This window comes from Leptidea sinapis, chromosome 13 (genome assembly GCF_905404315.1).
Source record: "Leptidea sinapis chromosome 13, ilLepSina1.1, whole genome shotgun sequence".
Lineage (NCBI taxonomy): Eukaryota > Metazoa > Arthropoda > Insecta > Lepidoptera > Pieridae > Leptidea > Leptidea sinapis.
The window spans coordinates 3,342,363-3,363,326 of record NC_066277.1 but is presented as its reverse complement, the minus strand read 5'-3'; the positions used below and the strand labels follow the sequence as shown (position 1 = coordinate 3,363,326).

Sequence of the window (20,964 nt, the reverse complement as noted above, 5' to 3'; positions counted from 1 at the left end):
TCAATGTGCTTATGTATTGAGAAGCAACAGTCAAAATGTTTATTTCTTTAAATTTTTCTCTTAATGATTCACCCAAAAATGTTCATAATAAGAATGATAGGAGAACCTAAGTCACTGACATAGCCCAAATAATTCCGAAACTGAAGTGCATGTAGGCGTTTCTCTTTCTTTCCTCCCCATTAACAAATTTCGGGGGGGGGGGGGGGGGGGGGGAATGCCTATTTCTCTGGAACGGTGCATTACCTTTCAGTAACAGTGGTAGCATTATAATCATGGGCTAAAGCTCTATCAACTACAATTTTTTTACCTTCTAATTCATTCTACGGAATACTAAGTCCAATCCATATTTTAATAATTATCAATATGTTGCAGGTCTTTCAACACTCCTCATACATCTTGATATTCCTGCTGATGCTGCTATTTGGGTTCACAATCATCACCTTTGCGTTCATGCTGACACCTTTCTTCGACAAAGCGAGGGTAAGTCTTCTGTGCATCAAAAAAACAATATTAAATCCATTTTAAATCACAGGAAATATAGTAATATTATAGCATAAACATCGTATGAGTTTTTGCTCAAATTAAATCTTGTTTTGGATATTATAATTTGAAAGATTACTTTTGTTTCCCTCTTTGATAAGTAGTGTGTAAGTGGGCAAAACGATAGCCCAAGTATGAAACCACATGCAGTGATATTACCTACATTTTCCGACAAATATCGCTTCAGCGCCCTCCGCTAGAACCATCTTGCTACCACAAAAAAAATTCAACTTTTAAACATGGCTTAGACTTTGTTAAACAGTGTCCAACTATTTAAGCGACGTCTAAAGATTGACGCTAAACAACAGAAAAACACGGATTTTGTAATAGAACTTTTTTAAACAAGTGTTCAACACGTGTTTAATTTTTTTGTAATAACACCGCAATTATGCAAGCTGACACAAAAAAAAACAAATGAAAAACGCTTTATTAATTGACTTTCGTACAACTTCTCTGCCCACGTCTTTGTGCGCAATGAATGACGCACGTGAAAAGAAAGTATTCGAATCTAATTAATATATAGATTGTGCATCATTATTTATATCATGTTTATTTCCAGACGGCTGGTATCCTGGGCAGTTTTGCTGTGAATCTGATGAGTGGACTGTACTTCATCCAGGTGTTTGTCTCCAACGCTGACTCACTCGCATTCTGGTTCCTATCGCTCATCAGTTCCAGCTGTTATGCTCTTGCGATGGACAAGGTAATGCATAGCGTTTCTTCGTATTTATTTTTTTGTCAATGTATAATCTTTACATATTGCTATTTATAGATATTTATGTAATCTTCCTTCTTGAAAGTAGCATCTAAAAATCAGTATTGGATTATACCCAACTAATGTGCTGAGTAGCAAACCTTTTTTGGACAAAACACTGCAAACACCACCTTATTATGTGGATCCGGAATAAGTAAAGTTAAAATTAGGTTAAATATATGTGCATTTAAACTACTCCCGTTTATGGAATAAAATACAACTTTTACATATTTCCAGGCGTTAGTCTTAGACATGGCTGGTGTGGGAGTTACCTGGGACAATCTGTGGAGTGGACCTGGAGTTCCATTTGGAGGCAGTCTTATCATGATGGCTATTGACACTGTCATCTACGCGCTAGCTGCCTACTGGCTGGATGCTGTTGTGCCAAGTAATGCTGATCTTCTTTTATACAAAGATTTGGCAGACATTTTTTTTTTATGAAAATAAGGGATGAGACGAGCAGGAAGTTGAGCTGATGATAATTGATAGGCCCAGCCCATTACAATGCAGTGCCACTCAGGATTCTTGAAAAACCCAAAAATTCTGAGCGGAAAAATGGCAGAAATACATTTGATACTACAATTGCACTCGTCACCTTAAGTACAGTACAGTAATTTCATTTTATTATAGAACATCAATATATTTAAAATATTGGCCGAGATACGATTAAATAGTAAGTCACTACATGACCACATTACTTCAATGAACATTTTAAATCAACATTTCGTATATTCATATCGTTCCACAACCTTTGTTCAAAAAATTGTGGAAATGGGGGGAAATTCGCCCAGGAGTATATTCGCAGCCAGAGCTTCCACTAATTTTAATTATGGTAGCAGTAGAATTGGGGGATTATAAATATATAAATATTTAATTGTCGAAGTCTGTGTATCGGTGTCTAGAGAATACCAGCGTTGAGAAGTAAAATTCCCAACATAATGCTGACTAGACACCATTTTGGTTCTGTAATGTCCTTATTGTTATTAGTAATAAGATTTATGGAAACTTTTTGAACCAATTAAGATTTTTAATTAATATTATTATTAACTCCAATGCGATCGCCTCCGAGTTTCATGCAAACACAAAGTAATGCTCACATAGCCTTCACTTAGACCTTAGCAGTGTCCGCTCTGACACACCAGACGAACACCATTCAGATGTAGCTCGAAGTAGATGAAGCTACTCAGTATGCTGGTCGGCAGCAGACAGTCATAAAACAGGTGGGGATTAGTCATAATGTCAGTACTTACATTGAGAATATTCGGTAAAACGAATTCATGTCAATAGATGTCGCTATTTCCGCAAGTGCACATCCTGCAATATATTTTTTTTATGAAAATAAGGGATGAGACGAGGACGACGTTAAGCTGGTGGTAATTGATAGGCATTATAATGCAGTGCCGCTCAGGATTCTTATATAACTTCAAAATTCCTGAGCGGGATTACAATAATTTGCGCTCGTCATCTTAAGATATAAGATGTTAAGTCTGATTTGCCCAGTAATTTCAATAGCTACGGCGCCCTTCAGACCGAAACACAATAATGCTTACACATTACTGAATGTATTTCACGGGAGAAATAGGCGCCGTTATGGTACCCATAATCCACTGGCTAAAATATAATATATTTTTTAAGTATTCGGAAATAACAAGCAGTGTGACAGATGTGAAATTCCATTTATAAGTCTCGGGATCACGAACGCTAAGCGATGTGTTGATGTTATCAAATGTAATATAATATTCAGGTGAATACGGGATCAAGCAGAAGCCATGGTTCTGTCTCCTACCATCGTTCTGGTGTGGCAGTCGACGTGGCAGAGTTTCTGCTGTACATTTCCACTCCAACGGTGATTCTGCGCATAACAAGGACATCGAACCTGTGCCCAAGTAAGAATCTAATTCAAAAAAAAAACAATTGACATTACAGAAAAGTATCTTATTACTATAGTGCATTCTCATTGTCCAACAATTGCAAAATAATCGATAGGTTTTAAGGAAAAAGATAAATTAATTAAACAAAAAACTCAACATAACAACATTTTAAACGATCAAATTGTCATATTATCACACACGAGATGACATGACATAGCAAATAATACAGAACAACGGTTCCTCGGATTGGAATGAATTTAAGTTTATTAAACATGTTTAGATATTTTCAAACAAGCCGTCTCATCTTTTAAACGAAAATATACAAAAATAACCACTTAAAAATGCCTCTTTTAGTTTTAATATTGCATTGTATATTTAATTTTTTTTACTCTCACATTGACATATTTAATAGTTCATATTGTATATAATTGTATTACTTTTCAGTTATTTTAATTTTTGTGGTTTTTGAAACCTTTTTAATAATGTAAGTTCTAAAAAAAATTGTTTTTTAGTTCAGTATGCATGTTGAGTTAGCCTGTAAGTGAAGTATACAATTTCTATAATTATATTTAATAGTGTGCTTTAGAATAAGGATTATTATTATATGCAACGTAGGCTTCCTATTTAATAAATAAATAAAAATTAAAAAGACGTGTGGCACTCGTGGACTGCCGCGGTGAAGCTATTGCATAGCATTTTTTATCAACTTATGCAATTATAATTATTTATTTATTTTCATTATGCAGTATTTTTTTAGTCAAATTAATTTTAAAAATAGGAAACGGGAACGGAGTAAAATTTAACTTGCAAGATTTGATTAGAGACAGACAACGGGGCAGGTGAAACTAAATAAAAATTAAAAAAACGTGATAAAAAAATAAAGAAATTAAAGATGTACCCCAGGCTCGAGCCTGGGACCTTCTGCACAAAGAGCATATGTGATAACCGCTGTGCCACGGCAACTGTTAAAAGCTTGCCGAAATATCTATATACATGGAGTAAGTAAGTCTTAGGTTATTTTCGTTACGGAATTTCTGGATTCGGTCCGTACGCTCAAGGCCCGCGATAGCAGCTATGCAATACCTTAAAAATAATTAAATATTATTACAATTTTAGGGAACTCCAGGACAAAGAAGCCATCAGGATTGTGGGCCTCCAGAAAACCTTTCGTCATTGCCGTAAGCCTGAAATCAAGGCCATCGATGGGATAGATCTGAGTATCTATGAGGGTCAAATTACTGCTGTTCTTGGACATAATGGTGCTGGGAAGTCCACGCTATTCAATATATTAACTGGACTTACTGCACCCACGGCTGGAACTGCTTATGTTTATGGCTTAGACGTCAGGTAATTCAAATATATCTTAGGATTTACCTTAGAGTGCGTATAAATTAGCGAGCCCATGTTTGACCCGAGTTGAGATTCATTTACCGCGCGAGCCAATATTTTGTTGTCATTGGAGCCACCCGGCGACCCCGTCTACACTTCCGAAATCAGCAGTTCAACAGGGCACTAGATTGTTCAGATACACCAAAACCGAGTGTGCCGTACGGCACCCTATTCCCTCACCAAGTTCTGGCCCTTGTTTTATTTATAAGATAGTTTATTTTGAATGGTCTTATAGCTTGTTTCAATAGCTTTCAGATACATTCACTCAAATCATCCTTTTTTTTATGGAATAGGACAAACGAGCGTACGGGCCGGGCCACCTGGTGTTAATAAGTGATCACCGCCGCCCACATTCTCTTGCAACACCGGAGGAATCACAGGAGCGTTGCCGGCCTTTAAGGAAGGCGTTTACGCGTATACGCGTTTTTTTTTAAGGTACAAAGAAACACCGCACAAGGAAGCTCGTTCCACAGGTTTGTGGTACGTGGAAGAAAGCTTATTGAAAACCACACTGTGGAGGACCGCTACACATCGAGATGGTGGGGATGATATCTTAACTTGTGGCGTGTCGTGCGAAGGTGTAATTTGGCGGTAGGAATCAGGTTAAACAGCTCTTCGGAACACTCTCTGTGATAAATGCGGTAGAAGACACACAATGAAGCAGCGCCAAGTGATCCAGCCGTTGAAAGAGCACTGGGTCCCCGAGAATTCGAGCTGCTCTGCGTTGCACGCGTTCAAATCCTAATTAAAAGCAATGTATTAATATACATGTAAAATAATACGCATTGACAGAACGATGCGCTAACACTAAAATCACGCCGATCTGAGATATACCACGCGATCAGTTTCCGGAACCGAAAGACTACATAGCGCGCAGCTGTCGTGTGATGCATATTCGATAGTTAATTTGTCGCGCGTAACTTGAACGCACCTTTACTTTATAATTAGTTGTTAATTTAATTAAGAAAACATTGTTGTTACAGAGACCCAAATGACATGCACGAAATACGTCAGATGATAGGCGTGTGTCCTCAGCAAGATGTCCTATTTGATCTGCTTTCTGTTAAAGAGCATTTAAAGTTCTTTGCAGCTATTAAGGTTAGTGCTACATGAGTTATATCTGCTTTATGAAATCCTGGTACCATGTCATGATTGCATTCAGGATCAATTTGGTTATTTATTTATTAAAACAAAAACATGTGACAATCACACGTGGTAGAAGTAAAAACTCGCGAATTACATAAGGCAATCTCTTTTCAACTATGATCGCCTGGTACCAAAACACAGTGTAATGCTTCCTATCTCATTTTCTACCACGTTTAATTTTATTAATTTATGTGTCCTGTCTCTTTTTACTGTCTCGCTTTTTCGTTTCATCGACTTTCAAATGACAACGATGGTAAAGAAGTTTTCACTTCAAAATGTAACGCATGACATTTCTTACAAGCAGAGCTGAAATAACAGTAGCTACGGAATATTGATCTTTTGATTGAATACGATAAGATAGAAATCCAGTCCTAGTATTTATTATTTAGAATTTATTCTCTAAATATTACCAGTAAAATTTTGGTCTTTAATATCTTACCATCACTTGTTTTGTCACCCTAGGGGAGAAATTTCTAAAAATCCCTTCTTAGTGCTAAGTAAAGTACGTAGTAAAAAAATCGTCAATTTAACCTGGTAACACTCAGAAAGGAAATTGTAACATATGATGGTACTACATTTATTTAATAGAATTTATTAAGTAACATGTTCCAACTACTTACTTCAGGTATTATTAAGTTCGTAACTTTATCCAACAGGATATTTTTTTATGACAGTAAGGGTCACGACGAGCAGAACGTTCAGCTGATGGTGATTGATACGCCCTGCCCATTACAATGCAGTGCCGCTCAGAATTCTTGAAAAGCCCAAAAATTCTGAGCGGCACTACAACTGCGCTCGTCACCGTGAGACTTAAGATGTTAAGTCTCATTTGCCCAGTAATTTCAATAGCTACGGCGCCCTTTCGTAACCCATAATCTAGCCGGAATCCTGTGCAAAGGAGCCTTCCACTGGTAGGAGCGTCCCACTGGATGTTCTCGATCATTCTATGAATACATTTCAGGGTATTCCTAGAAAGAGAATAGACGATGAAGTTCACAAGGCGGCGTCAGAAGTGAGCTTATTGGACCATATGGACAGCTTCTCGAAACATCTATCAGGGGGTCAGAAGCGCAGATTGAGTATAGCTATCGCGTTCATTGGGGATCCGAAGGTAAATAGCAAGCAATGAGAATATATTATCAGCCTTACAAATAAAATTGGCATAAAGTTATGACTAATCATAAACCAAGAAAATGTAAAATGTTTACAAATAGGCATTTTGCTTACGATTGGTTTATTCGGACGTATAACGTTTCCCGCGTTTACTTGCAAGGCAGCTTGTCATTCGGAAAACTTCAGAATTATCATTGTATTGACAGTGTTGTCAACGTTATTGTAAACATTTTCTTTGTTTATGCTTAGTTATAACTTTATACCAAGTTTATTTGTAAGGCCGTTAAAGTTTTAATAGTACAGCCATATTGTTAATAATAGTAGATTTTGCGTCCTGAGTTTAGTGAAAGGCTCTTAGAGTTATCTCCTAAGCTTTTTTTTTATTTAAATAAGGGACGAGACGAGCAGGACGTTCAATTGATGGTAATTGATACGCCCTTCCCATTACAATGCAGTGCCGCTCAGGATTCTTGTAAATCCCAAAAAAGATGAGTGGCACTGCAAAGAAAGAAAGCTAAGTTTCATTTGCCCAGTAATTTCCCCAGCTACGGAGCACTTCAGACCGAAACACAATAATTCTTACACAGCAGAAACAGGTATGTTCTGATTTTACCGATAGTAAATTAATTAATTAAGAATATCTAGAGCATTAGAAATATATATAAATTACCTATCTAATAAATCCGGTGTCAAATTGTTGTGACACATACTGCGAAACGAAATACCAATTTTTTCTAATTCGCAACTATCCGAAGCAACATTGGAGCGAACTAGAAGTTTAGCAAAAGGTACACAGATATTCGGTCTTAGGCGTATAAAGTGTACTTAGATTTTCCTCAGAGTTTACTTACTTAAAACTTAGCTGAGTATTAGCTTAGCATTATCTTTGATTTCGTTTTATAGTCATCTCACAGATGAAATTATTCTAAACTTACGCTAAGACAGCCCAATGCAGAAGTCAAGTTGGTGTTTTATCATACTCAAGTCAAAGAGAATTTAAACACTTAAGTTTTCCGTAAGCAAAATCTAAGTACGCTCTATAGATACGTAATTCAAACTGTTACAATAGATAGTTATCCTTTTTATTATTATAACTACCTTGTGGGGTGTTTCCGGAACGATACGACATGGGTACCTTCAGAAAAAAGCACGTACACCTTCCTTAAAGGCTGGCAACGCTCCTGTCTTTCCTCTGGCGTTGCAAGAGAATGTGGGCGGCAGTGATCACTTTAAATCAGGTGACGCTCGTGCGTCCTCCTCTTCAAAAAAAAAATAATGGTCTGGCGTGCCTACTAGATTCTACCAATTGTATTATCGTAACGCACTCTGACAAGTTGGAACTACAGTCATAAGTTCGTCCGTGCAACAGAGTTGGTAGGTATAGTGGGGAACAAAAACTATATCGTATCGTTATTAAGTTAAAATTTAGTATTTTGTGTATAAATGTTGTAATCTAAGTAGTTATCTCAAATAATTTACTAACTTCAGGTGGATATTGCGTCCAAACCAAAGAGTTTATATAACCTAAGCCAGGTGACCCGTACGCTCGTTTGTCCTCCTTTTCCATAAAAAAAATGTGAAAAATACATAAGTAAAAATTTAACTCAATAGATAATTATCCTGGACGAGCCAACAGCTGGGGTAGATCCGGTGTCTAGGAGGAAAACTTGGAGAATTCTGCAGAGAGCAAAGCGAGGGAGAGTTCTATTGTTAACGACTCACTTTATGGACGAGGCTGATATCCTTGGGGATAGAAAAGCCGTTATCAGCAAAGGCAGGGTGAGTTGAGCATAATATTATGTCGTATTTATTGTGATGTGAGGCGAAGAAATTATTTGACTAATCTTTTTTTATTTCCGACTGGATAGTGTGTTACTATTTAAATATTCAATGGTTTCCTTAAGGCGAAGAGTAAGCAGAAAACACGCAAACATAGTGTTTTTAGACAAGTTTTGTGGTGAAAGTATAGCATTTCGAGCTATGAACACTACTTAATCCTGTTACACATATCCTTATGTCTTATTTGTAGGTTGCTAATGCTTGCTGTTAGTTATAGTTAACACTGCCGAGCCTTTTTGAACTACCACATTTCTTTGAAGTTAAACAAGTTTTTTGGCATAGCGTGACGCATTTTTTTTGGTACTTCTCTCAGAAAAGTTATTCTTATAGCTTGTACTTTTTTGTGTAGGTTCATTTATTCAGATTAGTAGTGAATAACGAGGATTTTAAGCATATAAACTGTTTTCCACGCAAGAATTTTAAAAATATTTGCTTTGTTACATAGATGGCGGGCCGGAAGCCGTGTACTCATATCGCTCAAGGTCGCTGGCATTTAGTGTCGCCTTAATTTGTTCATATCTCCAAAATACCAATGGCGGTCAACTAGATAGTAACAACTCGAAATTTTACATGTTATTGGAGCATGTTGTCGTAAATGAATAAAATTTTACTGCTTGCGGATATTGAGTATCTTTGCTTGAAAATTCCCAGTACGGTACAAATTAATCAAGATTTCCGAGATACTTTAGGTGTAAATGCGCACCTGTATTCTACAGTTGCCCGTTTTCACTCCGAATTTTAGAAGGAAGAACATCCTCCAAAGATCCAACCCTCGCTCCAGTCGCCCAACAATTGTGACCGAGTGAAAGTTGAAAAAATGGTATTTTACAAATCCTCGTGTCCTGAAAAAGACAGAAATATTGCAACTGCTAGTGAGATTATATTTTTAGGGATAGCGGAAGTTACCGCGCACTGTGTTCCCTGAAAGCTTACATTAACATTTCTTGAACTTCTATGTAACTACAAAATCTTGTCCATTGCTTATTCAAATTCAAATATTTTTATTCAAAATAGGTTATGACATCACTTATTGAAAGTCAAAAAACTACCACCCATTCCAAAATGAATGCCTCAGGCCTGAGAAGCATGGGCGCAACAAACTCAGCGGGCTTTTTTTTTCATCAAAAATATGTTTTACAATTAAAGTAACATTTACAAAGTAACATTGTACAATTAATAGCCTGAGGGCGGTCGCTCCATTCCTAATCTGTGGTATCATTAAGAAAGTCATTTATGTTATAGTAACCTTTACCACACAAACGTTTCTTAACAATTTATTTGAATAACGTAATACTTTTGTTTTGAACATTTTCTGGTATCCTGTTGTAAAAGCATATATATCGCTCCACAAAAGACTTGCTAACTCGACTTAGCCGAATAGTAGGCATTATAAGCTTATGTCTGTTTCTGATGTTAACATTATGGCTATGACAGTTTCACGCAAATTCACTTATGTGCCTATGAACATACATTACATTATCAAGAATATATTGAAAAGCAACAGTCAAGATGTTAATTTCTTTGAATTTTAATAATAATTTTAGAATAAATAGCAGGAATAGCCCTTTTCTGCAGCACAAATATTGTATTAATATCGGCAGCGCGGCCCCACAGCAATATACCATAGGACATAATACTATAGAAGTAACCAAAGTATACAAGTCGCGCCGTAAGCCTTAGCTCAATTTATGATCATTGATGAAAGGGTAGCCATTTACCATTGTGATCTAAAAAAAGGCCTGGAAGAGACCGCCATCTACAACTCCTGATAAATTTTAGGCGAGTCATTTGGCTGGAAAATCATGGGTTCTCTTTTCTAGCATGGTAAAGCAGTGGTCATGATAAAATTATTCTAAACTTATATCTGGACCATGGCTCTTCTGTTAATGCCTCTTTATATGTATAGCAAATAAAAACTGCGTAAAAAAATTCATGAGAAATGGTAAGGCAAACTACACATGTCCACCATTGCTATGGCTCAGGGCGTGCATATCATATAGGCAATTAGGCAGTGCCTACCTCGTTATGAACCTAAATAAATATTGCACTAGTTTTAAAGTTAATTTAGTTAAATTTGGTTCCGTTATTTTATAACCAAACTTCTTTTGGACTCATAAACTTTTGCTTACGCTAAATACTAAATACCTACAGTATGCAATCTTTGCATATTCGAAAGCTAAACTTTAAACTACTTAGATCCACAGTGCCTACCTTGCTAGAAAACCATTGCACGCCCCTGCTATGACTACAATCACAGGTGCTGGCTTCGAAATACATAAGCATTAAGCATCCTCTATATCCAACCAAACTATCCCGCATTTCTATCTGTTTCGAAGGTTCAGGTTTAACGTGGGCGATAACGCCCCCCTGTGGGCGTTTGAGACTTTCGGGGGGGCAGTAGAAGACCCAGAGAAAATTAGGGGGCATTGAGATGGCGCAGATGGGGCGTGGGTAGATTAAAAAATATAGTCTAAAAAGGCAAAAAAGTACACGAAAATACTCTAGAAAAAAACATATTCTCAAACTGGGCGGTGAGCAAAATAAGGTTCAGAAACTATGCTCTATATCCAACCGAACTATACCCCATTTCTATCTGTTACGAAGGTTGAAGGTTCAGGCACAGAGAATCAATGATGATGAATCCGTAGTTTATGGGAATTTAGTCTACGTCAGTTTGAATCTATTAGAAGAGTGATATTGTTTAGTTTGGCGTTAACTTAGGTTTTGATGATTGCAGGTTCGTTGCGCCGGTACTTCATTATTTCTGAAGAACAAGTTTGGCATCGGCTACCATTTGACGCTCGTCTTGGATGGTAATGTTATCAAAAACATAATATTTACCTTGCTAGATTAACGGCCGTTCCCAATATACTATTCAGATAGAGATAAATTACTACGTTCTACTGCCAGTAATTAGCTGTCAATAAGCTGAAGCTGTCCCAATATACCCGATAAGTCATTCTTATGGCCTTATATGACGCGTGAATTGCAATTTCCATTCAAAATTCTATCCGCTAGTAAGCTATACGTCGCCCCATTGACAGACAGCGTGTACGGATAAGGTGAGTTACCATCGATAAGTTTATTGGGACAGAAAAGTCAACGATAGTTACGATTTTTATCTCAAGTAAGAGATAGACTGAATATTGGGAACGGCCGTTAGGCGCAAAAGTGTCTTGCTGCCTAGCAGCATACGCTCGTGGCCTTTGTCTGCCTCGCCTGCCCTGCCCTGATAAATCTGCATTGTTCTGTGTTGCTTTACCTGCGTCTCAGGATACGCTTAGCCTCAGCGTGGAATCCGTGAGTCCGCACGAAATTAAGTTTTCCATGGAAAAGAAGCACAAACGAGCGTACGGGTCACCTGGTGTTAAGTGATAACCGCCACCCACAATCCCTTGCAACACCAGAGGAATCACAGGAGCATTGCTGGCGTTTGAGGAAGGTGCTTTTTTGGAGGTTACCCATGTCGTATCGTCCCGAAAACACCGCGCAAGGAAGTTCATTCCACAGATTTGTTGTACGTGGAAGAAAGCGCCTTGAAAACCGCACTGTGGAGGAACGCCACATATCCAGATGGTGGGGATGATATCCTATTTTGTGGCATGTCGTGCTGTTATATGGAAAGTAAAAAAAATATCCTTTCTTAAAAAGAAATGTTTATTACACACAAATACAATTATTAATGAAACAGTGGAAAAGATACAGTTAATATAGATATGGTAGATTGAGTACTTTAAATAACACGTTTAGTACACCGGCGATCGACTGACTATAGATAATACACTATATACTAGAGATAGATGTGTAATTGTGTAACTGATGTTTTTATTTTGTAAAATCAGTGTACCCAGGCCAAGAGATGGCGCTGCGTTATTTTTACGCTCTTAGTGTACCGTCGCTAGATGGCGCTAATTATGCTTATAGTTTTTACTTTTTACTACTGTTGTAGACCGTATTGAATGCATATAGATGTTTGTTTTGTGTGGGTGGAAATTGTTATTCGTTTATTAAGTTCAGCAGTCATCTTTAAGTAAGGAGAGCAATTTAATGATTACAACACGATAGTCAAGTCTTTAATAAGTAAGTAAAGTGAGTTTTTTGCTATCACTAGCTCCATGTATCATGTATGTTAAATTATTGCCATCGTGGTGAAGTTGCAGCCTAATAGAATAGGTGGCAACACTTTCAATGCAAAGTTTTTTCATGTGCCTATGTAGGGAAGTTGCACCCCCCTGCGACTGACTAAGTACTGCCCTTGCTCCCGTTAGGTCGTGGTGTATATATAATAATAAAAATATTGATGAAATCAATATTAAATGCTTAATCAGCCTTATGACCTACATTCTAAGGGTTTAACAGTGCGAAGGTAGAATACGACGGCATGAATCAGGTGAAACAACTATTCGGAACACTCTCGTGAGTTCATTCATTGCGTAGTTATATATACTTAACATTCGGTTAAGTTTATAAAATAGTTAGTTAATATTTATTTTTACATGTAAATTTTTTTCTTCTTAATATGTATTATTATTTACAAATTATTTTATTTTATTTTTATAAAAATAAGGGACGAGACGCGCAGGACGTTGAGTTGATGGTAACTAATACTCCTTGTCCATTAAAATTCAGTGCCACTCAGGATTCTTGAAAAATCCATATATTCTGAGCGGCACAATTGCGCTCGTCACCTTGAGACAAGATGTTAAGTCTGGTTTGCTCAGTAATTTGACTAGCCACGGCGTCCTTCAGATCGAAATACTAAAATGTTTACACATTACTGCTTGACGGCAAAAATAGGTGCCGTTGTGGTACCCATAATCTAACCGGCATCCTGTGCAAAGGAGCCTCCCACTGGTAAATTTACAAAATAGTTTTATTTTATTGACCTTTATAATTGGCAGGTGCATGTCGTGAGAACCAGATCACTCGTCTAGTGCGAGGTCATGTCGGCCGTGCAGAGAAGGCGCGACGACACGGCCGGGAGCTTTCTTACATCCTACCACACTATTCAGTCCATCTCTTCCCCCCCCTATTCCATGCTATAGAAAAGGAAATACGGGAGAAGACCAATCGTCTCGGTGAGTTTATTTTAAATACCTACTACACAGCAAATTCAAATTAAAATATATTTTTTTCAAAATATGATTCACTATCACATATTAAACCTCAAAATCTACCACCCATTCAAAATAGACTGCCTCTGACCTAAAAAGAACGGGTACAAGAAACTCAGCGGGTTTTTTTTTTTTTTTAATAAAAATATGGATGAAAATGTAATAATCGTACAATAAACATTTATAATTAAAGAGCTTGAGGGTTCGCTTTATTCCCAGTCCGTGGAGTCATTAAGAAAATCGTTTATGCTATAGTAACCTTTCCCACACAAACGTTTTTTTAACAATTCTTTCAAATTTCATAACACATTTGTTTTGTACATTTTCTGGAATCATATTGTAAAAGCATAAAAGACTCAATAAAAGACTTAGTAACTCGACTTAACCGAGTGGTAGGCTTAACAAGTTTATGTTTGTTCCTCGTGTTAATATTATGACTGTCACAGTTTCTAGCAAAGTCCTCAATGTGGTTATGAAAAAAAATATCCAATCTAATTTAAAGGGTAAGCTCCCAAAAATGATTTTTAACACCAGTCCCGATTCTATCCCCGCCATACTTTACCAATAATATTTTATACGGGTGAATAAAAATATTGTCTAATATAGTAAATAAAAATATTGTCTAGTCATCAGTCCTTAATGTGTGTGCAAATTATCAAGTAAAGACATCTTGAAGGCGGTGAAAATTTACTTTGAAATATTATATACAGTTACAGAGATGTTTAATGTAGAGCGAAAATTTATTGAATTAGGCGTTACTTTGCGGAAATCCATAATTATACAAATGATTTAAGTTTTCTTAAGTGTCAATTCCGCCAATATCTAGATATTGGATATAGATTTTGGCGAGACAACACGTCCTGAGGATGCCTCGTGTAGAGGCGAAACACGTGTCGAATTGTTTTAAAAACAAATATTGGCGGAATTAACACTAAAGAAAACTTAAATCATTTGTATAATCTAGAGCGTATAATTATGAAGTAAGAAATAAACCACTGCCATTAACAATCGTAGAGTAAACTTAACCTAAATATCAATACGTCTAAAATATAATCTAAAACAAACTATTTCATACATACGTAATAAACATTATTAAAAGGATTTAGTAATAAGACCCTTGTCAATTAGCATTACTATAAATATAATATTGTAATTACCACTGGTGAATCTAAATTAATAAATAAAATAAATAAATATATGTCGGAGAAGCATTATTCTCGTTGACACCGTCATTAGTGGTTGGGTTGACTTAGTGGGCGTCATCAGGGTAAAATGCAAGCACAAAACACGATGATCACAGTTATACACTATTTTAATTTAAATTTAAACAATATTTTGTCACCTCACAATAATTAACAATTAAATTAAGCAGCGGATTCAGGGCACCCTTTTTTCTTACTTTAACCGACGAATACACTTTCAAAGATCCAACTCGATCAGTCGCTATTACTTGAATGTCTCCTCAAAATGTCGGCCCCGCCCAAGTCAAGATGGCGCCTTGACCCCGCTCGAGCCTCGTGCTCTGCTGTAATTGGTCGTTACGCAAATTACAATATTCCCAACTTTCCTGTTTCCATGGAAACAATAATCAACCCGTCTCATAGCTTCCTCCGACATATAAATATATAAATGGTCTAGACTTTTGCCTGTTTTCAGGGAGAATAACAAAAGTGCCCAAAGCGTAGTATTTAAGTTGTACTAGTGTGTTATTTGTACCATAAAGTAGTCACTTCATTGACGAAGTATATTGAGAATTGCGAGTACTTTTATATTTTTTTAAATGAAAATAAGGGAGAAAACAAGCGGAAGTTCAGCTGATGGTAATTGATACGCCCTGCCCATTACAATGCAGTGCCGATCAGGATTCTTGAAAGACCCAAAAATTCTGAGCGGCACTACAACTGCGCTCGTCACCTTGAGACATATAAAGTCTCATTTACCCAGTAATTTCACTCCCGTGAACAGTATTGCTTACACATTACTGCTTGACGGCAGAAAATCTTGCCGGCATCCTGTGCAAAAGACCCTCCTCATGGCATATTATAGCCCCAACCTGATCCCTACAACTCTATGTTCAGGTATTACCAGCTATGGGGTGTCAATGACAACGCTAGAGGAAGTGTTTCTAAGTCTGGAAGGCGAGAACGCTGATGAAATGGATGCCGTTGAGGGAGTTTCTTCAGTGAAGCTGGTACGAGCGAGAGCTTTATCTAGAAGCCTGTCTCTGCAGAGTAAAACTCTCAGCTATCAGGTAATAACTTTTTTAAATCCTTTCTTCCTTTTGCCAGAGAATTTATAGTGGACTGTATTTATAAAAGAGGTACTCGGGGGAATAGAACATAAGTCATTGGAATAAAGGTACTGATCTCCTCTACAAGATCCTGGGTTCTTCTATATTCGCCTGAGTGTGCTGGCAAACCACAATATATATTTCGCGGGATACTAAACGAAGAAATCACAAAGATCTCACGACGGCAAATCTATAGGAATACAAGGATTTCCAGGATTTATAATTTAAAAAAGATGCGGTGCAACCTTCACATGCGGTTACTTGGCGGAATGTGTATTACGCCATATAACCATAGGTGTCGCGGTTCGCGGTTGTTAGGATAAAGGTGTAAGGGGCTAGGGAAAGTGAAAAGGTTGTGTTTATTTGGCCTACTGGCGATACCAACAACGAAGCCCATTCATTCATGAGTTTCATCATTTCATTTAATTGAAGTGAAAATGTATTTTTCTACCCCCTTTTCGCAATTTACTCAACACAAACCCTCAAAAACTCATGACACCAGATTAGTTCATTCCAATAGGTCATTTGGTATCTATTATTCATTTCCAAACGTTTCAACTTTACTACATTGAAAACGTTCGCTCATGCGCGGTAGAGGGCGCTCACCACTCGCGCGCCATTTTTACCTTTTACCGGCACGTAGATATATTTTTATTTCTTCGTTATTTAAATTGAACTCTTATAATATTAAATGTATTGTAATATTGAATATTTAACTGAATGGTGTGAACACAGGAGCTAAATGATAAAGAGTTGCAGAAGAGTGCTTCTCTGACCCCACCAGCATCCCACGCGCTGCATTCTACCAATCATGGGGTAGAACTGGTTAAGGTGAGCTGACAATACTTCTGAGTATTTTTAATTTCATGGTCTTAGATCATTTATACGAAATGTCGAAAAAATGTATTAAGAACCAACCTCTATTTAGAGCAATTCACGCACACTAACACAGTGTCATACAAATCGCGAGTGTAAGACGTATCTTGTCAAACTACAGAATACTGTAGTGTGCGTGATAGCCGATAAAAACAGGCCAGGAATAATAATTCCTGGCCTGTTTTTATCGGCTGTCTAAGAGCAAGAGACTCTATCTAGATGTATTAATTATCTAAGTTATTGGTATCTATATAAAACTGAATTAGCAGAAAATTAATTATTCAAAAACAATAAGCCAGGGCATAAATACGCGCTTATAAACGTTTGGATCCTAAACTATGTCTTAAAAGTTTATTCTCTGCTAAAAGATAAGGATTATGATACGGTGTACAATACATTCTTATTTGCTCACATTGGAAGATTTATCAGACTGCAAAAAATTCAATTAAAAGGCGTCGAAAAAGCGCCATCTAGTTACAGTAGAGGAAAACCTCATAGCGCTCTTTCGACGCCATACAAATCATAGTTAACTTTCACGCGATCGAATAGTTAAAAAGGTAGCACTCAAATAGCTTGCACTTGCCCGTACAAATTGCCTCTAATATACATGATTACTCTCTTATCATATATATAATATTATTATTTGAAGCTTCGGTAGCGCAATAGGTTAAATCATTGACTCTCACCACAGAGCCCCCGGTTCGATTCTCGCCCGCCACGTGCCACTGTGTTTTCATTTTTTGATTTCATATTATCCTTCCCAAATGCAAAGTGCACCAGGGCACTTGATTTTTCAGATACACCAAAAACGAGTGTGCCGTACGGCACCCTATTCCCTCACCAAGTTCTGGCCCTTGTCATTAAAAAGATGGTTTATTTTACATGGCCTTATAGCTTGTTTCAATATCTTTCTGATACATTCACTCAAATCGTCCTAGTAATAAGCAATTTATTGCTACTTATAAAATAATACGCATTGACAGAACGCTGCGCGAGCGTCAAAATCCCCGATCTACACCTTACGGATGCGCTGATTCGTTTAGGTTATCGATCTTCTGTTAATTCGACGACTTATTGGGTCGGCAAAGCTCTTGTGATTCTTCTGGTGTTACTGTGTATGGGCTGAGTTGATTACTTACCATCAGGTGACGCCATGATTGTCCTCGTCTTCCATAACAAAATATTATTGTGCCAAAAATAAAAAACCCACCTGTTTTTTTGTGAATTCAGAGTTGGTCCCATGGCGAAAGTTGTTTTCATTGACAGAGAAATGTGTTTTAATGAAACACTGTCGCTTAGGTTCCGTGCGAGCGCTCTTCCATAAAGCAACCGTTCGAGTGACGTAAAGTCCATAAACATTGATATGTCTTTTTTCAACCCTCAGGATCTACTTCATCTACTGGATCTACTTTACAGTTGATAACCTGCTCAACCCCAATATTTGCATATTAGGAAATTAACTTGAGATGTCCTTCACTTCTGGGATAAATACACAAATTAAATTAAAAAAGAAAATTTATGAGGGTTATATCACATTAGAAAAATAACGAAATGAAAAAATAATGCAATAATTGTACTATTCTACAATAGATACTTCTGAAACTCAGTGCTGTACGCGCACATCTCTGTAACACAAAAGTAACAGGTTGAAATTGGTTCCTAAAATTTTCTGACGTTTGCGTCATTCGTTATTTTATTTTTGGTTTCTTCGTCCATTATATAGCCTATACAGCCGTATTCAATATTTAATAATTAATTGTCAAATTTTACAAAATTGTTCTTTCTAAAAATAGCGCGAGGAATAAATCATTTTATTATTTTTTCTTCGTTAGGCCAAATGAAGTATAACTTCTTGCGTGCATAGATAAGTACACACACACTTTCTTTTATATTAAATGTATCCTGTGAGTGTATTGTGAAATAAATGTCTTTATTCCTTTATTTTCAGGTAACACCAGATTTGCCGGTCTCTGTGGAAACATTAGGAGAAATCTTGAAAACAAACCCCTCGTGCTGGCGTACATTCTGCGCACTTGTTTATATAAGGACAGTGCGTATGATAAGGGACCCTTATAAACTTTATGTTATGATATTTATGCCTATAAGTAAGTACACACTCATACATATTATAGTAGAACTATTCCAGCGGGACCCTAAACTACCAGCATCTGTCAAATTATACCTACCAAAGCGGCACCTTTTTTGCTCCCAAAAAATGAGTGCAAGGAGAATTTTTCTCTAAAGATGACGAACGGGAATTTCGGTTTTCTAGAATCCTGTGCAGCAATGCATTCGATACCTCAGTTACAAAGAGTAACAATTCAGGAAAGGGTTCCAAAAGAAAACAACTTGTATGAAACGAAAATATTCTAGATTTATGAAGAAATATTGGACAACAACTAAACTGCATTCTCTTATCGACTTGTTTGTCTGTGATGGGTGTAGAGTAGGGTCCAATTTAATGACGGAAGTGGAGTCTTTAATGAAACTCCAATACATATATCCTCAAGATGTAGGTTTATTACTTAGTCACATTTATAATAACTGAAACAAACTGAATGAGATACAGACCGCTACTGAATATAATATAAAATTATAATTGATGGGAACACAGTGTGGCTACGACATACATACAAATAGCTTCCATAAGCATATGGAATACGGGTGTCCCTACCGTTATCGCTTGTGGAACAATTACTCATTCCTATCTCAAACGTACTGGATTTCAAACTTCTTAGACTTTGAAACTGAGGTATCGCATTGTTGTAGGCAGAGCATATCACTTAACGATCTGGTATACTTCATGCTTGTCGATAGATCTTCAGACAGACCCTTAAAAAACCGATAGATGATTATGAGAGGTGACGAGACCAACAAGATATTAACCTTATATATATATAGTGCATAGCACTTTGACCACAACATTGCAGTGCCGCTTGAAACACAAATTTTTGGGCAAAACCGACTGCAATTGTTATGACTAAAGTTGTTATGTTATCCTAACATACTATCAAAAGCCTTAATGAACAAAAGAACAGTATAAAGAAGACTGAAACGCAAAATGAGTCAAGATCTCCTAACTAGCGAACCAGATGTACAATAATAAAGATAGTGGGTCTGGCATAAGCCATTCACCACGAAAGCCCATAAATACCAGTAGGATACACATATTATTGAATGTCCCAATGAATGTGCCAGATTATAATAAAATGAAGACAAAAATATAAGATGTTAAGTCTCATAGGACAGTAATTTCAATAGCTACGGTGCATCTAGCGGCACTGCCCATTACAATAATGGACAATGCCTTTATCATGAGGTCCTTATACTCCCATTTCCTAAAAAGAAACGCTTGTTAATATAACGAAATATTTATGTTACTTATTTTAGTAAAAAAATCATAATTTTTTTGTTAGGTTTACGTAACAGTATCATGTTCTCGGGCAGCATTCATGCGTCGATCCTCTAAAAAGTATTTTAATAAAACTTATTGATGTCATATAAATACTAATTAATAATTTTGTTTCAGTCTCTTGTGCTCTGGGTTTGTATATAAAATCTCGTCAAATAGTATTTTTTCGAATGCAACCGTTGAAACTAGATCCAAACGTGTACGTCAACAGGACCCCAATAGCTTTACACGCAGAACAGGACAATTTTCAACTTGTTGATGACTTTAGAAACTCAATAGAGAGCTTAGGAGCAAACCCCACAGGATTTTTTGATGGAAATTTTTCAAGTTTGTTAGATATGGAAAATTTTGGGGCGTTTAGTTTGAAAGAAAGCAGAAACCCCTACGGAAATATATTGGCCTATTACAATAGTACTCTAACGCACAGTTTGCCAATTATTATTAATTTATTGGACAATAGCATTTACAGGTTAGTTATTTTTTGCTACAATTGATTTATTAGCACTAGTTAGTAAAGGGATATTTATCTTAATTTTAGGGTTTTTGAATATTCCGATATTTTGTCATTGTTGACTTTTGGAAGTGCAAATATGCGTTAGACAAACATCGTTTGGTTTCGG

General features: G+C 36.8%; 1 protein-coding gene across 1 annotated transcript in view; it reads left to right on the top strand.

Moving 5' to 3' along the window:
• Positions 1–20,964, top strand: part of LOC126967753 (cholesterol transporter ABCA5-like) — a 77,625-nt gene that overhangs the window by 38,222 nt on the left and 18,439 nt on the right. Inside the window, exons 8-21 of the mRNA XM_050812425.1 lie at positions 373–480; positions 1,100–1,243; positions 1,532–1,682; positions 3,039–3,180; positions 4,282–4,512; positions 5,538–5,652; positions 6,662–6,811; positions 8,425–8,592; positions 11,390–11,465; positions 13,554–13,730; positions 15,845–16,017; positions 16,792–16,887; positions 18,881–19,037; positions 20,462–20,813. Coding sequence (XP_050668382.1) covers positions 373–480; positions 1,100–1,243; positions 1,532–1,682; positions 3,039–3,180; positions 4,282–4,512; positions 5,538–5,652; positions 6,662–6,811; positions 8,425–8,592; positions 11,390–11,465; positions 13,554–13,730; positions 15,845–16,017; positions 16,792–16,887; positions 18,881–19,037; positions 20,462–20,813 — 2,240 coding nt within the window. The remainder of the gene's footprint in view (positions 1–372; positions 481–1,099; positions 1,244–1,531; positions 1,683–3,038; positions 3,181–4,281; positions 4,513–5,537; positions 5,653–6,661; positions 6,812–8,424; positions 8,593–11,389; positions 11,466–13,553; positions 13,731–15,844; positions 16,018–16,791; positions 16,888–18,880; positions 19,038–20,461; positions 20,814–20,964) is intronic.